The sequence below is a fragment of the Salmo salar genome, chromosome 21, assembly GCF_965601325.2.
Source record: "Salmo salar chromosome 21, fSalSal1, whole genome shotgun sequence".
Classification (NCBI taxonomy): Eukaryota; Metazoa; Chordata; class Actinopteri; order Salmoniformes; family Salmonidae; genus Salmo; species Salmo salar.
Genome location: NC_138311.1, coordinates 46,338,896 through 46,355,431, shown reverse-complemented (window position 1 = coordinate 46,355,431; position 16,536 = coordinate 46,338,896). Strand labels below are relative to the sequence as shown.

The following is a 16,536-nucleotide window of genomic DNA, read 5'->3' as shown; positions in this document are numbered from 1 at the left end:
CGCTAACACTGGCATGCAACATGAACCATACTGTATAGGACACACGGCTCAAACAACAAGCAGACACATTTCAACCAATTAGGAGCTGTAGGAGAGAAGAGGCAGGAGGGTTAGGGCAGGCAGGTGGAGGGGAGGCAGAGGGAGGCATAGCTACAGACTGTAACATCCGATAGTGTGATTTAACCCCACAATTATTTACCATTATACTGGTAGTCACAGGTGTGGCTATACAAAACACTTGGCTGAGATTTTTCAACTAACCTGGTATTGGTGATACCATCTTCGTCTTCAATTCGTGGAAACAGGAGTCTCAAAATGTCTGTGCAGTTGCAGGGGCTCCGTTTTGAATTTAGAAAATGCTTCATTAAAATATATACACTACCGTTCAAAAGTTTGGGATCAGTTCGAAATATCCTTGTTTTTGAAGGAAATTAAAATGACATCAAATTGATCAAAAATACAGTGTAGACATTGTTAATGTTGTAAATGACTACTGTAGCTGGAAACGGCTGATTTTTAATGGAATATCTACATAGGCGTACAAATCAAGTCAAATCTAATTTTATTTGTCACATACACATGGTTAGCAGATGTTAATGCGAGTGTAGTGAAATGCTTGTGCTTCTAGTTCCGGCCGTGCAGTAATATCTAACAAGTAATCTAACAATTCCCCAACAACTACCTAATACACACAAATCTAAAGGGGTGAATGAGAATATGTACATGTAAGTATATGGATGAGCGATGGCCGAGCAGTATAGGCAAGGTGCAATAGATGGTATAAAATACAGTATATACATGTGATATTAGTAATGTAAGATATGTAAACATTATAAAAGTGGCATTATTTAGAGTGACATTGTATAAAGTGACTAGTGATCCATTTCTTAAAGTGGCCAGTGATTGGGTCTCAATGTAGGCAGCAGCCTACATTGAGATAGAAGCTGTTTTTCAGTCTCTCTGTCCCAGCTTTGATGCACCTGTACTGACCTCGCCTTCTGGATGGTAACGGTGTGAACAGGCAGTGGCTCGGGTGGTTGATGTCCTTGATGATCTTTTTGGCCTTCCTGTGACATCAGGTGCTGTAGGTGTCATGGATGGCATGTAGTTTGCCCCCGGTGAGGCGTTGTGCAGACCTCACCACCCTCTTTGCCCGCTGTTGCGCCTTCTTCACCACGCTGTCTGTGTGGGTGAACCATTTCAGATTGTCCGTGATGTGTACGCCGAGGAACTTAAAACTTTCTACCCTCTCCACTACTGTCCCATCGATGTGGATAGGGGGGTGCTCCCTCTGCTGTTTCCTGAAGTCCACGATCATCTTCTTTGTTTTGTTGACATTAAGTGTGAGGTTATTTTCCTGACACCACACTCCGAGAGCCCTCACCTCCTCCCTGTAGGCCGTCTCATTGTTGTTGGTAATCAAGCCTACCACTGTAGTGTCGTCTGCAAACTTGATGGTTGAGTTGGAGGCGTGCATGGCCACACAGTCATGGGTGAACAGGGAGTACAGAGAGGGCTGAGAACGCACCCTTGTGGGGCTCCGGTGTTGATGGTCAGCGAAGTGGAGATGTTGTTTCCTTCCTTCACCACCTGGGGGCGGCCCTTCAGAAAGTCCAGGACCCAGTTGCACCGGCCGGGGTCGAGACCCAGGGTTTCGAGCTTAATGACGAGTTTGTAGGGTACTATGGTGTTAAATGCTGAGCTGTAATCGATGAACAGCATTCTTACATAGGTATTCCTAAGATTGTTTTGAACACGACCATGAAGGCAAAGATACCTGAACTAAATGACTTCCGCCCTGTAGCACTCACTTCTGTCATCATGAAGTGGTTTGAGAGACTAGTCAAGGATCATATCTCCTTCACCTTACCGGCCACCCTAGACCCACTTCAGTTTGCATACCGCCCCAACAGGTCCACAGACTATGCAATTGCCATCACACTGCACACTGTCCTATCCCATTTGGACAAAAGGAATACCTATGTAAGAATGCTGTTCATTGACTACAGCTCAGCATTCAACACCATAGTACCCTCCAAGCTCATCATCAAGCTGGAGGCCCTGCCTCAACTCCGCCCTGTGCAATTGGGTCCTGGACTTCCTGAAGGGCCGCCCCCAGGTGGTGAAGGTAGGAAACAACATCTCCTCTTTGCTGACCCTGACCCTCAACACTGGGGCCCCACAAGGGTGCGTGCTCAGCCCTCTTCTGTACTCCCTGTTCACCAACAACTGTGTGGCTATGCACGCCTCCAACTCAATCATCAAGTTTGCAGATGACACAACAGTCATTGATTACCAACAACGATGAGACGGCCTACAGGGAGGAGGTGAGGGCATCCGGTGTGTGGTGTCAGGAAAACAACCTCTCACTCAACGTCAACAAAACAAAGGAGATGATCATGGACTTCAGGAAACAGCAGAGGGAGCACCCCCCTAACCACATCAAAGAGACAGCAGTGGAGAAGATGTAATGTTTTAAGTTCTTCGGCGTACACGTCACGGACAAACTGAAATGGTCCACCCACACAGACAGTGTGGTGAAGAAGGCACAACAGCGCCTCTTCAACCTCAGGAGGCTGAAGAAATTTAGCCAGTGGAATCGCGTGGCGCGAAATACAAATACCTCAAAAATGCTATGACTTCAATTTCTCAAACATATGACTATTTTACACCATTTTAAAGACAAGACTCTCGTTAATCTAACCACATTGTCTGATTTCAAAAAGGCTTTACAGCGAAAGCAGAACATTAGATTATGTCAGGAGAGTACCCTGCCAAAAATAATCACACAGCCATTTTCAAAGCAAGCATATATGTCACAAAAACCAAAACCACAGCTAAATGCAGCACTAACCTTTGATGATCTTCATCAGATGACACTCCTAGGACATTATATTATACAATACATGCATGTTTTGTTCCATCAAGTTCATATTTATATCAAAAACCAGCTTTTTACATTAGCATGTGATGTTCAGAACTAGCATTCATGTGAATTTACTAAATTACTCACGATTAACGTTCACAAAATACATAACAATTATTTTAAGAATTATAGATACAGAACTCCTTTATGCAATCGCGGTGTCAGATTTTAAAATAGCTTTTCGGCGAAAGCACATTTTGCAATATTCTGAGTAGATAGCCCGGCCATCAAGGCTAGCTGATTTGGAACCCACCAAGTTTGGCCCTCACCAAACTCAGATTTACTATAAGAAAAATTGGATTACCTTTGCTGTTCTTCGTCAGAATGCACTCCCAGGACTTCAACAACAAATGTTCTTTTGGTTCCAAATAATCCATAGTTATTATATTCAAATACCTCCGTTTTGTTCGTGCGTTCAGGTCAGTATCCGAAGGGTGACGCGCGAGCGCATTTCGTGACAAAAAATGTAAAAATATTCCATTACTGTACTTCGAAGCATGTCAAACGCTGTTTAAAATCAATTTTTATGCTATTTTTCTCGTAAAATAGTGATAATATTCCAACCGGGCGACGTTGTATTCATTCAAAGGCTGAAAGAAAAAAATTGAGAATTCTCATGAACGCGCATCTCCAGTGTCACTGTTCCCAGCCTGCACACTCACAAACAGAGCTGCTGTACTTAGCCCAGAGACTGCAGACACCCCATTACACTTTCTGGCGCCTTCTGAGAGCCAATGGAAGCCTTAGAAAATGTCACGTTACAGCAGAGATGCTGTATTTCGATAAAGATGCCACAGAAGGAGAAGTAATTGTCAGACAGGGCCCTTCCTGTATGGAATCTTCTCAGGTTTTGGCCTGCCATATGAGTTCTGTTATACTCACAGACACCATTCAAACAGTTTTAGAAACATTAGAGTGTTTTCTATCCAAATCTACTAATTATATGCATATTCTCATTTCTGGGCAAGAGTAGTAACCAGTTTAAATTGGGTACGTTTTTTATCCGGCCGTGCAAATACTGCCCCCTAGCCCCAACAGGTTAACTGTATAGGTCCTAAGAGGCTCCCTTTGAGTAGGCTGACACCAAAAGAGAGCAAAAGGAATAAAGTGCTTCAGTAAGGTTTGTTTCTTAGTGTTCATAACCATGGTTATCAACTGTACCACAGAAATGGAAAGTAAATCACAGAAATGAGATGTTGTGGTGGCAGCTGCAGAGAAGTACTTGGGTGTATGATATTTTACTGCAGAAGAGTTAAAAGGTGTGTTGAGCGATAGAGTCCCATCCCCGGGCTGCTGGCCTGGCGTAGGATCAGATAAGTAGTGGAACAATGGTTAGGTTTTAATGGGTTTAGGGTTAGTTGGTAGGGTCATTTTTATTCCCTTCCCTTTTTGTGTCACAAAGTGTAATGAATTCACACTCCAGAACAGTGAACGGAAACACAGGGCTAGATGAGAGAAATAGATCAATAGGGAGGACGTAACCGGCCTCACACTCCACTACAGTAGGTGGCGTTGTAACCACCTTTCAGTGTGTTGCGATCAGCCAATATACATTTAAAGAAGAAGAAGCTGCAGTTGGATCCACTCCAAAGTGCCGCATGTCATGAGGACAGACACCTGTCTCGATGAGAGAAGACGTGAACTGCAACTGGACACAGGTTTTTGAGACTCCTGTTTCCACGAATCAAGGACAAAGATAGTATCGCCAGTACCAGGTTAGTTGATAAATCTCTGCTGACCTGGTGTATAGCCATACCTGTAACTACCAGTATGATTGTACATTTTTGGGGGGTTAAATCACATTATCTGGTGTTAGTCTGTAGCTAGGGGAGGCAGGGAGTCCCTCTACCCTCTCTCTGAGGAACGTGCCTGTGGTGACCTACTGGGCTAAATCATAGAAAGATCTTTCCTCCCCATATCACTTTCCAATTTAAGTAGAAGACAGTTTGCCAAGCGTAATCTTACGGTGCGGTCACAGACTCAATGTCTCATACTGTAGATTGTCATTACCTCACTCAAGGGAGTTAGCCAGGGCTGGTAGATATATGGAGACTATAGTGACAAAAGATCTTGCAAGTCTGAGGTTCTACTGGGCATTGCTTTGGGTCCTTATTGGTGTTGAACTCAATGTAGCAGCACACACGAAAGCTTGGACTACCATAGACTAAAATGAAGTCAATCTAATAGTGACTTTACCAAAAAGGCATCTCTGTAGCTACTTAGCAACTGTAGCTTGTGATATGTTTTGGTAATCAGTTTTGCATGGATGCATACCTTTCTTAGGTTTGAAGAGTTTCACCTTAATCAGGGCTCAATAGAGGGTGCGTCTACCACAAAGCACAGCATCCTCCTTCCATCTCCATGTCATAGACTTGGAGAATTCAGAACATATCTATACCATGAACCATGGAGGAACGCTAAACAACTTCTGTGCTGCAGTATTCAAAAGGCCCATGTAACAGGCAGTCAGTTTGTGGCTAGAGATTGTACTGTACAAACTTTGTCTGTCTGCTTTAATACCCATGTCTGGTATTGATTTACAGTAAGGGTTAAGTCAGGGCGAATCAATAAATATTACAGCTTACTTCCGGACTTATGACATGGCATGCTGTGATTGGAGGCAATCACTGCAGTTTTAGGGTTTTCAATTATGAAACGACCCTTTAAAGGCCCGCGTGTGATTTATGAGTCCATAACAGAGACTTTGTGTGTCCAAAATGGCACTATATAGGGCTCTGGTCAACATTCATCCACTATATAGGGAAAAGTGTGCCACACAATGTATTTTATCGAAATATAGCTAGAGAACTGTGCTTTGCATTGCATTTCCTATCAATTGATCAGCATTATGGGGTGTTTGTAGCCCCTCTACACTGACGTAACAAATAGCTTAATTACCTGATTACCATTCAAGTAAAGTTTATGATGCGTAACCAAATTGCTGTGTGTTGGAGTACTTGAGGAAGTTGGGAATAATGATAAAGCACTGCCATCTAGTGGCCTTTAGCAGTCTTTATTTACTGTTGAGTTGAACACTGAACAAAAATATCAACACAACATGGAAAGTGCTCGTTTCATGAGCTGAAATAAAAGATCCCAGAAATTGTCCATAAGCACAAAAATACTATTTTGCACAAATTTGTTTACATCCCTGTTAGTGAGCATTTCTCATTTGCCAAGATAATCCGTCCACCTGACAGGAGTGACATATCAAGAAGCTGATTTAGCAGCATGATCATTACACGTGCAATAAAAGGCAACTCTAAAATGTGCAGTTTTGTCACACAACATAATGTCACAGATGTCTCAAGTTTTGAGGGAGCGTGCAATTGGCATGCTGACTGCAGGAATGTCCACCAGAGTTGTTGTCAGAGAATTGAATGATAATTTATATATCATAAGCAGCCTCCAATGTCGTTTTTAGAGAATTTGGCAGGGCGTCCAACCGGACTCGCAACTGCAGACCACGTGTAACCACACCAGCCCAGGACCTCCACATCCGGCTTCTTCACCTGCAGGATTGTCTGAGACCAGACAGCTAATGAAACTGAGGACTATTTCTGTATGTAATACAGCCTTTTTGTGGGAAGAAATGCATTTTGATTGGCTGGGCCTTGCTCCACAGTGGGCCCACCAATGGCTGCACCCCTGACCAGTCGTGTGAAATCCATAGATTAGTGCACAATGAATGTATTTCAATTGACTGATTTCCTTATATGCACTGTTAACTCAGTAAAATCTTTGAAATTGTTGCATGTTGCGTTTATATTTTTGCTCAGCACAGATTATCACCTGCGCTGTTATCAATATTTTAATGGTGTGTATTCAGGCCTATATTTAAGCACTGTAGTCAGAAAGCACACAGGTGTTTAATGAAACAATACAATGTGATATACATTTTATGGGGTGAAATTAAGTAGGTGGGTTACTCAATGGGATTATCGATACAGTAAATTCATGATTCATGTCATGATGACCGATTTTAAAAACCCATGATTTGAAGTTTGATTGAAAAACACCTTCAATCATATCACAAAGATGCCTGACACAGAGAAATAGCCATAGTATCTCTAGATGTAAACAACCACTGTGCATTTTCATTTGTCCTCTTCTAATAGTTTGACTATATAACTATAAAGATCCTTCTAATCAATATTATTCTAAACTTAAGGCACTGCACACGGCATTATCACGCATGTTTTTGGCCTTGTTAAACTTTATCAGTATACAAAGTTGACATGACTAATTTCACAAGACTTACAGATCAGTTTTGGTATAATATAGTGCTGCATGTCAGTGGGCTATAGATTATGGTAAATGCGGATGAATACATCATCACTAAGGTTTATTCATGTGGTACCAACTAAGTACTGAGAATCATGAGCATAGATGTATCGTAAGAGGATGGCCGTTCGTTAATGTTAGGCCTCCATCTCAGCCACGTCCTCAGTGAAGAAGGCCTTGACCTCATTGCCCCCGGAGACATACTTGATGCACTCCACCTCCCCTCCATAGTTACTGGGCTTCTGGAAGTGAATCTCCAGGTGATCCTGCAGGTCCTCCTCATCCTGGAAGTCTGTAATCCCGCACAGGAGGATGGTGCGCTTCGGAGTGCCGCAGAACGTCTGCAACAAAGGTTAAAGTAAAACACTCACAGTTGATATGCATGTGTCAGTCAACTCTACACAGAACATCTGAAACAAGACAGCAGAAAAACGTTGGAAAAGAACCATCCTGTTCATTTGTGAACACAGATATGTTAGCAGTCTGTCACAAGAATACCACATAAGCACGTGTCAAAGTTCTGCTCCAGTAGAGACTACAGCTGGGTGATATGGACAAAAATCCATATTGCGATTAAATTGCCTGAGTTGATCTGATAACTATAAATAGAATGATATGTTTATGACAATGAACTACAGTTTGTGTTTAATTATCCTTTAAAAACTCAGCAAAAAACGAAATGTCCCTTTTCCAGCACCCTGTCTTTCAAAGATAATTTGTAAAAATCCAAGTAACTTCACAGATCTTCATTGTAAAGGGTTTAAACGCTATATCCCATGCTTGTTCAATGAACCATAAACAATTAATGAACATGTACCTGTGGAACGGTCGTTAAGACACTAACAGCTTACAGACAGTAGGCAATTAAGGTCACAGTTATGAAAACTTAGGACACTAAAGAGGCCTTTCTACTGACTCTGAAAAACACCAAAAGAAAGATGCTCAGGGTCCCTGCTCATCTGCGTGAACGTGCCTTAGGCATGCTGCAAGGAGGCATGAGGACTGCAGATGTGGCCAGGGCAATAAATTGCAATGTCTGTACTGTGAGACACCTAAGACAGCGCTACAGGGAGACAGGACGGACAGCTGATTGGTACATCCGGAAATGACACCTGCGGGACAGGTACAGGATGGCAACAACAACTGCCCGAGTTACACCAGGAACGCACAATCCCTCCATCAGTGCTCAGACTGTTCGCAATAGGCTGAGAGAGGCTGGACTGAGGGCTTGTAGGCCTGTTGTAAGGCAGGTCAAATCAAATCAAAATCAAATCAATGTTTATTTGTTATGTGTGCCGAATACAACCTTACAGTGAAATGCTTACTTACAGGCTCTAACCAATAGTGCGGAAAAAAAGGTGTGTGTGTGTGTGTGTGTGTGTGTGTGTGTGTGTGTGTGTGTGTGTGTGTGTGTGTGTGTGTAGGTAAGTAAAGAAATAAAACAACAGTAAAAATACATTTGAAAATAACAGTGGCAAGGCTATATACAGACACCGGTTAGTCAGGCTTATTGAGGTAGTATGTACATGTGGGTATGGTTAAAGTGACTATGCATATATGATGAACAGAGAGTAGCAGTAGCGAAAAAAGGGGTTGGTGGGTGGTGGGACACAATGCAGATAGCCCGGTTAGCCAATGTGCTGGTTGGTCGGGCCAATTGAGGTAGTATGTAAATGAATGTATAGTTAAAGTGACTATGCATATAAGATAAACAGAGAGTAGCAGCAGCGTAAAAGAGGGGTTGGGGGGGAGGGGCACACAATGCAAATAGTCCAGGTAACCATTTGGTTACCTGTTCAGGAGTCTTATGGCTTGGGGGGAATAGGCTTTGTCGTGCCCTCTTCATGACTGTCTTGGTGTGTTTGGACCATTCTTGTTTGTTGTTGATGTGGACACCAAGGAATTTGAAGCTCTCAACCTGCTCCACTACAGCCCCGTCGATGAGAATGGGGACGTGCTCGGTGATCCTTTTCCTGTAGTCCACAATCATCTCCTTAGTCTTGGTTACGTTGAGGGATAGGTTGTTATTCTGGCACCACAGGTCCAGGTCTCTGACCTCCTCCCTATAGGCTGTCTCGTCGTTGTCAGTGATCAGGCCTACCATTGTTGTGTCGTCAGGAAACTTAATGATGGTGTTGGAGTCGTGCCTGGCCATGCAGTCATGGGTGAACAGGGAGTACAGGAGGGGACTGAGCACGCACCCCTGGGGCGCTCCAGTGTTGAGGATCAGCGTGGCAGATGTGTTGCTACCTACCCTCACCACCTGGGGGCGGCCCGTCAGGAAGTCCAGGATCCAGTTGCAGAGGGAGGTGTTTAGTTCCAGGTTCCTTACCTTAGTGATGAGCTTTGAGGGTACTATGGTGTTGAACGCTGAGCTGTAGTCAATGAATAGCATTCTCACATAGGTCTTCCTTTTGTCCAGGTGGGAAAGGGCAGTGTGGAGTGCAATAGAGATTGCATCATCTGTGGATCTGTTTGGGCGGTATGCAAATTGAAGTGGGTCTAGGGTTTCTGGGATAATGGTGTTGATGTGAGCCATTACCAGCCTTTCAAAGCACTTCATGGCTACGGACGTGAGTGCGACGGGTCTGTAGTCATTTAGCCAGGTTGCCTTTGTGTTCTTGGGCACAGGGTCTATGGTGGTCTGCTTGAAGCATGTTGGTATTACAGACTCAATCAGGGACATGTTGAAAATGTCTGTGAAGACACCTGTCAGTTGGTCAGCACATGCCCGGAGCACACGTCCTGGTAATCCGTCTGGCCCCGCAGCCTTGTGTATGTTGACCTGTTTAAAGGTCTTACTTACGTCGGCTATAGAGAGAGTGATCACACAGTCGTCCAGAACAGCTGATGCTCTCATGCATGCCTCAGTATTGCTTGCCTCAAAGCGAGCATAGAAGTGATTTAGCTCGTTTGATAGGCTCGTGTCACTGGGCAGTTCGCGGCTGTGCTTCCCTTTGTAGTCTGTAATAGTTTGCAAGCCCTGCCACATCCGACGAGCGTCGGAGCCGGTGTAGTATGATTCAATCTTAGCCCTGTGTTGACGCTTTGCCTGTTTGATGGTTCATCGCAGGGCATAGCGGAATTTCTTGTAGGCTTCCGGGTTAGAGTCCCGCACCTTGAAAGCGGCAGCTCTACCCTTTAGCTCAGTGTGAATGTTGCCTGTAATCCATGGCTTCTCGTTGGGGTATGTACGTACAGTCACTGTGGGGACGACATCCTCAATGCACTTATTGATAAAGCCAGTGACTGATGTGGTGTATTCCTCAATGTCATCAGAAGAATCCCGGAACATGTTCCAGTCTGTGATAGCAAAACAGTCCTGTAGTTTAGCATCTGCTTCATTTTTTTTTTATAGACCGAGTCACTGGTGCTTCCTGCTTTCATTTTTGCTTGTAAGCAGGAATCAGGAGGATAGAGTTGTGGTCAGATTTACCAAATGTAGGGCGAGGGAGAGCTTTATACGTGTCTCTGTGTGTTGAGTACAGGTGATCTAGAATTTTTTTCCCTCTGGTTGCACATTTAACATGTTGATAGAGATTTGGTAGAACTGATTTAAGTTTCCCTGCATTAAAGTCTCCGGCCACTAGGAGCGCCGCCTCTGGGTGAGTGGTTTCCTGTTTGCTTATTTCCTTATACAGCTGACTGAGTGCGGTCTTAGTTCCAGCATCTGTCTGTGGTGGTAAATAAACAGCCACGAAAAGTATAGCTGAAAACTCTCTAGGCAAATAGTGAGGTCTACAGCTTATCATAAGATACTCTACTTCAGGCGAGCAAAATCTAGAGACTTCCTTAGATTTCGTGCACCAGCTGTTGTTTACAAATATGCACAGATCCCCCCCCCCCCCCCCCCCCCGTCTATCCTGCTGGTGCAGCGTTTATATCCATGTCGTCATTCAGCCACGATTCTGTGAAACATAGGACATTACAGTTTTTGATGTCCCGTTGGTAGGATTTTCGTGATCGTACCTCGTCTAGTTTATTGTCCAATGATTGCACGTTGGCGAGTAATATTGACGGTAACGGCAGCTTTCCTAGTTGCCTTCTGCGAGTCCGGACGAGGCTCTTCGTCCTCTGCGTCGCTTCCTTTTGCGAATAATTGGGATGTCTGCCCTGTGGGGTGTTTGGAGAATATCGTGTGATTCCTGCTTGTTGTTGTTGTTGTTGAAAAAATCTTTGTCTAATCTGAGGTGAGTGATCGCTGTCCTGATATCCAGAAGCTCTTTTCTGCCGTAAGATACGGTTGCAGAAACATTATGTACAAAACTATTTACAAATATAGCGTGAAAAACCCCCACATACTAGCACAATTGGTTAGGAGACCGTAAATCGACGGCCATCCCCTCCAGCACCATCAGACCAGGTCCTCACCAGACATCACCGGCAACAACGTGACCTATGGGCACCAACCCAACGTCGCTGGACCAGACAGGACTGGCAAAAAGTTATCTTCTCTGACGAGTCCCGGGTTTTGTCACACCAGGGATGATGGTCGGACTCGCGTTTATCGTCAAAGGAATGAGCGTTACACCGAGGCCTGTACTCTGGAGCGGGATCGATTTGGAGGTGGAGGGTCCATCATGGTCTGGGGCTGTGTGTCACAGCATCATCGGACTGAGCTTGTTGTTATTGCAGGCAATTTCAACGCTGTGTGTTACAGGGAAGACATCCTCCTCCCTCATGTGGTATCCTTCCTGCAGGCTCATCCTGACATGAACCTCCAGCATGACAATGCCATCAGCCATACTGCTCGTTCTGTACGTGATTTCCTGCAAGACAGGAATGTCAGTGTTCTGCCATGGCCAGCGAAGAGCCCGGATCTCAATCCCATTGAGCACATCTGGGACCTTTTGGATCAGAGGGTGCGGGCTAGGGACATTCCCCCCCAGAAATGTCCAGGAACTTGCAGGTGCCTTGGTGGAAGAGTGGGGTAACCTCTTACAGTTACAACTGGCAAATCTGGTGCTGTCCATGAGGAGGAGATGCACTGCAGTACTTATTGCAGCTGGTGGCCACAGCAGATACTGACTGTTACTTTTGACCCCCCCTTTGTTCAGGGACACATTATTCCATTTCTGTTAGTCACATGTCTGTGGAACTTGTTCAGTTTATGTCTCAGTTGTTGAATCTTATGTTCATACAGATATTTACACATGTTAAGTTTGCTGAAAATAAAACGCAGTTGACAGTGAGAGGACGTTTCTTTTTTTGCTGAGTTTACTACTACTACTAGTTTGTCCCATTTAACAGTCACCCATATTAGAAAACGTATTTCATTTCAAACTTCACATTTCTCTAGTATAGACTAGAGAAATGTGTTGATCATTTTGGTTTATCGTCCCAGCTCTAGTAGAAACTATGTAACCTTATACAGCAAGCTGTGGCTCCTGACTTGGAAAACCCAACATATTTGAAACAGTCATGGCAAAGTCCAGACAGCTTTGATCTGATTGGAAAGTCACAACAGGACAATGCTTAGGAAGGGCATACTGTATGTAAACAAATGACAGAGAAAAGATGAGCGACTGTTTTAATTTTTGAATCTCACCTGAAACTTCTTCAGCTTGTAGTTGTAAACAAGGTCAACTTTCACATTCACCTCACGGTCCATATCCACTCTGTACATCCTTTTCAGGGCCAGCCTCTCTGCAACTAGAAAAGTAGATACAAGTATTTAAAATATGAACTCTTCTCTGATTAAACATATTGAATACGGCACTTTCCAATAAAACAAATAATGTTCCGACACTGACAAACACACACACACACACACACACACACACACACACACACACACCCCCCCTAGATGTACTGTACCTCCAGTGTTGAGGAAGGTGATTTGTCCTTTCCCAGTGTGCATGTCATAGTCCACCTTCTGCACCTCTCCTCCCCCCCGACTGGGCTTGGAGAAGCTGATCTCCAGACGGTCTCTCATTCGTTCCTCTGACAGGGTGAACGGGACATTGGAGAAGCTGAGTGTCTTTGTGGAGACATCAAGGTGTACCTGCACAGCAACAGCCACATAACTTGGTTACAGGTGTGTCACCTGGACAATAGCACAGCAGTGAATCATCAACAATACAAGTCATTATAGACACCATTGTATCAAGTGAATGGTATAGTTTTCTTGAAAGAATCCCTAATTCCTTACTCAAAGTTGATTGGAACACACCTTTACACTTTGCAGTAAATAAGATGACTCTAATCTAGAAAACAGACTCCATAGTAAACTAAATAATTATCCCTAATGTCTTCAAGGCATTTCATTTAACTTGACACATTCATTGTGTGAAATGGTGTACCTCAAACTTGACAAAGGGGTCCAGTGTAAGGCTTTTGGGCTTCACATGCACCTTGTCTTTATCACAGGACACAGTACACTTGGCCATCTTCAGAATCTGGGCAGCCACTGAGAGAGAGGGAAGGAGAATCCCAATATAACACATTCAACATTATGCCTCACATTCAACATAATGACGAGTTATGTAGATTAATGTGCACTGTCTTTATGAAGCCACAAAGATGGACGTCCTGTTTCCTGTACCTTTCTCCTCCTCAAAAGTGATGAGAGCCTGCCCCCCCTTCAGGAGCACTGATGGTCTCTGGGCAATGGTGAACACCCCTTTGATGTGTTGGCCGCTGTCATCGCTGTCCTCCTCCTTACCGGTGAACTTCACCTTCTTTTCAGGGATCTGGACATGGATCTGGAACCAGCAGTAGAGTGTGATTGTTGTCCATGCCAGAATTGCTTTCTTTTTAGTCCTCTCAAAATATTTGAAATTCATATTTAAGATCTGTTGTTACATGACCTACCTTAAACCTCTGCTGTAGTGTAGCAGACTCTGCCTTCTTAGCCTGTAGCTTAGCCTGGCTTTTCTTCAGTTTCTCCATCAGATCTTTGTTACCCTTCTCAAGCATCGAGATATCATTCTGTGTAACAATAACGTGCAAGTGGTTACATTTGAAAAACATATTTGAATCATCCACCACAGCCTCAATATCTATCTGGGTGACTATACAGATAAAACTACAGTAGAAAATATAATCTAAATATCCATTGAGTGAATGTTATTTTAAAAGGCTTTCAGCCACGGGCAGGTACATGACTACCTGTATTCCTTTCACAGTTTGAGAGAACTCATCCTGACGTTGCTCCCCCCGTTGTTGAAGGGCTGTCAAATCTTTTGAAGCCTCTTTCTTTGAATCTTCTGCGCTCAGTTTTGCCAACTGCAGCCTAGATTTTTCGTCCTCTGCCTTCTCAACTTGTTTCTGCATAATAATAGGAAATAAATATTTATGTAAAAAACATGAATTTGACAGATAAATAGCTAAACTCTGCAAACAGGCTTACCGTCCATTTTTTCAGCTCTTCCTTGGCTTCAGACAGTTTATGTTCTTCATCATCGACGATATCCATCTATTTATAAAAGGAGATTTAATGTATTTCGAAAAAAAGAATAGTCAAAGAAAATGATTGTCCAACTGGCCTACATGATTTTACGCTACCTTTCCATTCACAACGGGCTTGACGGCGTCAGAGTCACCCATTATCTGCGTAAAACTCCAACAATTATTATTGTGATCATGTTACTTTTTATATGACAGATTCATTCATGGTCAGTTGCAAGTAATGTTAACTTACCGAATCGGCCTGAGAAAATACGGACTGATACGGTTTCCTACAGTCAAATTTCACGACGAATTGATTACGTTTTGTAACCAACTCAAGTTCCTCGAAGTCACATGGGGTCGAAATCAAAAGTGAAAGTTGCTGCAGAGAGCAACGCAACGTAATAGCAAGTGATTTTCCATAATAACCGGAAACAAAATGTGTTTTACAACAGGCAGTCGAAGTTGCTGAAAGAATTGACACATACAAATATGCTGCTTCAATCGAAGTAAGACAGGAAGACAATTGTCTGAACATAATGACTGAAAAAACGCTGGTATTGGAGGGTCTGCCAGACGACATAGACAAAATCAGACCCAAGTTGGATTTGCACTTCAAAAACAAAAGAAAGTCTGGAGGAGAGACATTACAAATTCAAGACTATCCTGGGGACAAGAGGAAGGCTTTGCTCGTTTACCATGAAGATGCAGGTAATTATTCCAATTTGTCCTAATACAAAATATTTAGTCCTATGAATAAAGACACACTTATTTAAGCAATAAGGCCCGAGGAGGTGTGGTAAATGTCCAATATACCACGGCTAAGGGCTGTTCTTCAACACTACGCAACGCGCAGTGCTGTGGTATATTGGCCATATATCACAAACCCCCGGGGTGCCTTATTGCTATTGTAAATTGGTTACCAACGTAATAAGAGCAGTAAAAATAAATGTTTTGTCATAACCGTGGTATATGGTCTGATATACCACGGCTTTCAGCCAATCAGCATTCAGTGCTTGAACCACCCAATTTATAATTAAGTACAAAAGTAAAATTATGAATTATTTCAAAGTCCTTATATTAAGAAAACCAGACGCACCATTTTCTTATTTTTTTAATTTACGGATAGATAGGGGCAGGCTCCAACACTCAGACATAATTTACAAACGAAGCACATGTGTTTAGTTAGTCCATCAGATCGGAGGCAGCAGGGATGACCAGGGTTGTTCTCTTGATAAGTGTGTGAATTGGATCATTTTCCTGTCATGCTAAGCATTCATAATGTAACGAGTACTTTTGGGTGTCAGGAACAATGTATGGCGTAAAAAGTACATTATTTTCATTAGGAATGTAGTGAAGTAAAAGTTGTCAAAAATAGAAATACTAAAGTGAAATACAGATACCTCAAAAAACAACTTAAGTAGTACCTTAAAGTATTTTTACTTAAGTACTTTACATCACTGTATGAGACCATACACCAGGGGTATGACAAAACATATATTTTTTATGTTCTAATTACGTTTGTAACCAGTTTATAATAGCAATAAGGCACATCCGGGTTTGTGGTACATGGTCAATATACCACGGCTAAGGGCTGTATCCAAGCACTCCGAGTTGCGTCGTGCGTAAGAACAGCCCTTAGCATGGTATTTAAGTGATAATGCCTGAGAAGCCGGTGTTTGGAGGATATATTGGCACGGGTGTTGACATCAAGGTTTATACAAATCTCCGCTGTTGAAAACTAAATGTTAGTCCAAAAGAAATGTGAGATAATGTCTAGATGCTTTTTATAGTGGAGTTTATAAATTGCCTGGCTGGGTTGAGACATTGGATTGCCCAGTCAGATGGAACAAAGTAAATAGGCATTTTAACGTCACATTTAGCTGGTGTTAACTTGTGGAATAGACACCGGCTGGAATACGGTTTTAACCAATCAG

General features: G+C 43.1%; 2 protein-coding genes and 1 long non-coding RNA gene across 7 annotated transcripts in view; 2 read left to right on the top strand and 1 right to left on the bottom strand.

The window, feature by feature from the left end:
• The first annotated feature begins 4,499 nt into the window (after positions 1-4,499).
• LOC145862583 (uncharacterized) lies at positions 4,500-7,183 on the top strand. Its single transcript, XR_014382063.1, has 2 exons — positions 4,500-4,641; positions 6,351-7,183. It is a non-coding gene; the product is annotated as an uncharacterized LOC145862583 (long non-coding RNA).
• Positions 6,777-15,182, bottom strand: nmi (N-myc (and STAT) interactor). Of its 2 annotated transcripts, XM_082967212.1 has the most exons (10): positions 14,853-15,182; positions 14,717-14,761; positions 14,562-14,627; positions 14,321-14,479; positions 14,024-14,140; positions 13,755-13,914; positions 13,513-13,619; positions 13,028-13,214; positions 12,759-12,862; positions 6,777-7,551 (listed from the first exon to the last, which is right to left on the bottom strand). In XM_082967212.1, exons 1-10 carry the CDS (start codon positions 15,180-15,182, stop codon positions 7,348-7,350), a joined length of 1,479 nt encoding a protein of 492 aa, XP_082823338.1. In that variant the 3' UTR covers positions 6,777-7,347. The 2 variants fall into 2 exon arrangements, with proteins under 2 accessions (XP_082823338.1, XP_014020924.2); XM_014165449.2 differs by lacking the exons at positions 14,717-14,761; positions 14,853-15,182 and having other exon boundaries at positions 14,562-14,646.
• LOC106582401 (protein mono-ADP-ribosyltransferase PARP14) overlaps positions 15,021-16,536 on the top strand; it is a 32,512-nt gene continuing 30,996 nt past the window's right edge. For all 4 annotated transcript variants that reach the window (XM_045704829.2, XM_045704828.2, XM_014165491.3 and 1 more), the window contains exon 1: positions 15,021-15,310. In XM_045704829.2, coding sequence (XP_045560785.2) covers positions 15,139-15,310 — 172 coding nt within the window. In that variant the 5' untranslated portion in view covers positions 15,021-15,138. The remainder of the gene's footprint in view (positions 15,311-16,536) is intronic.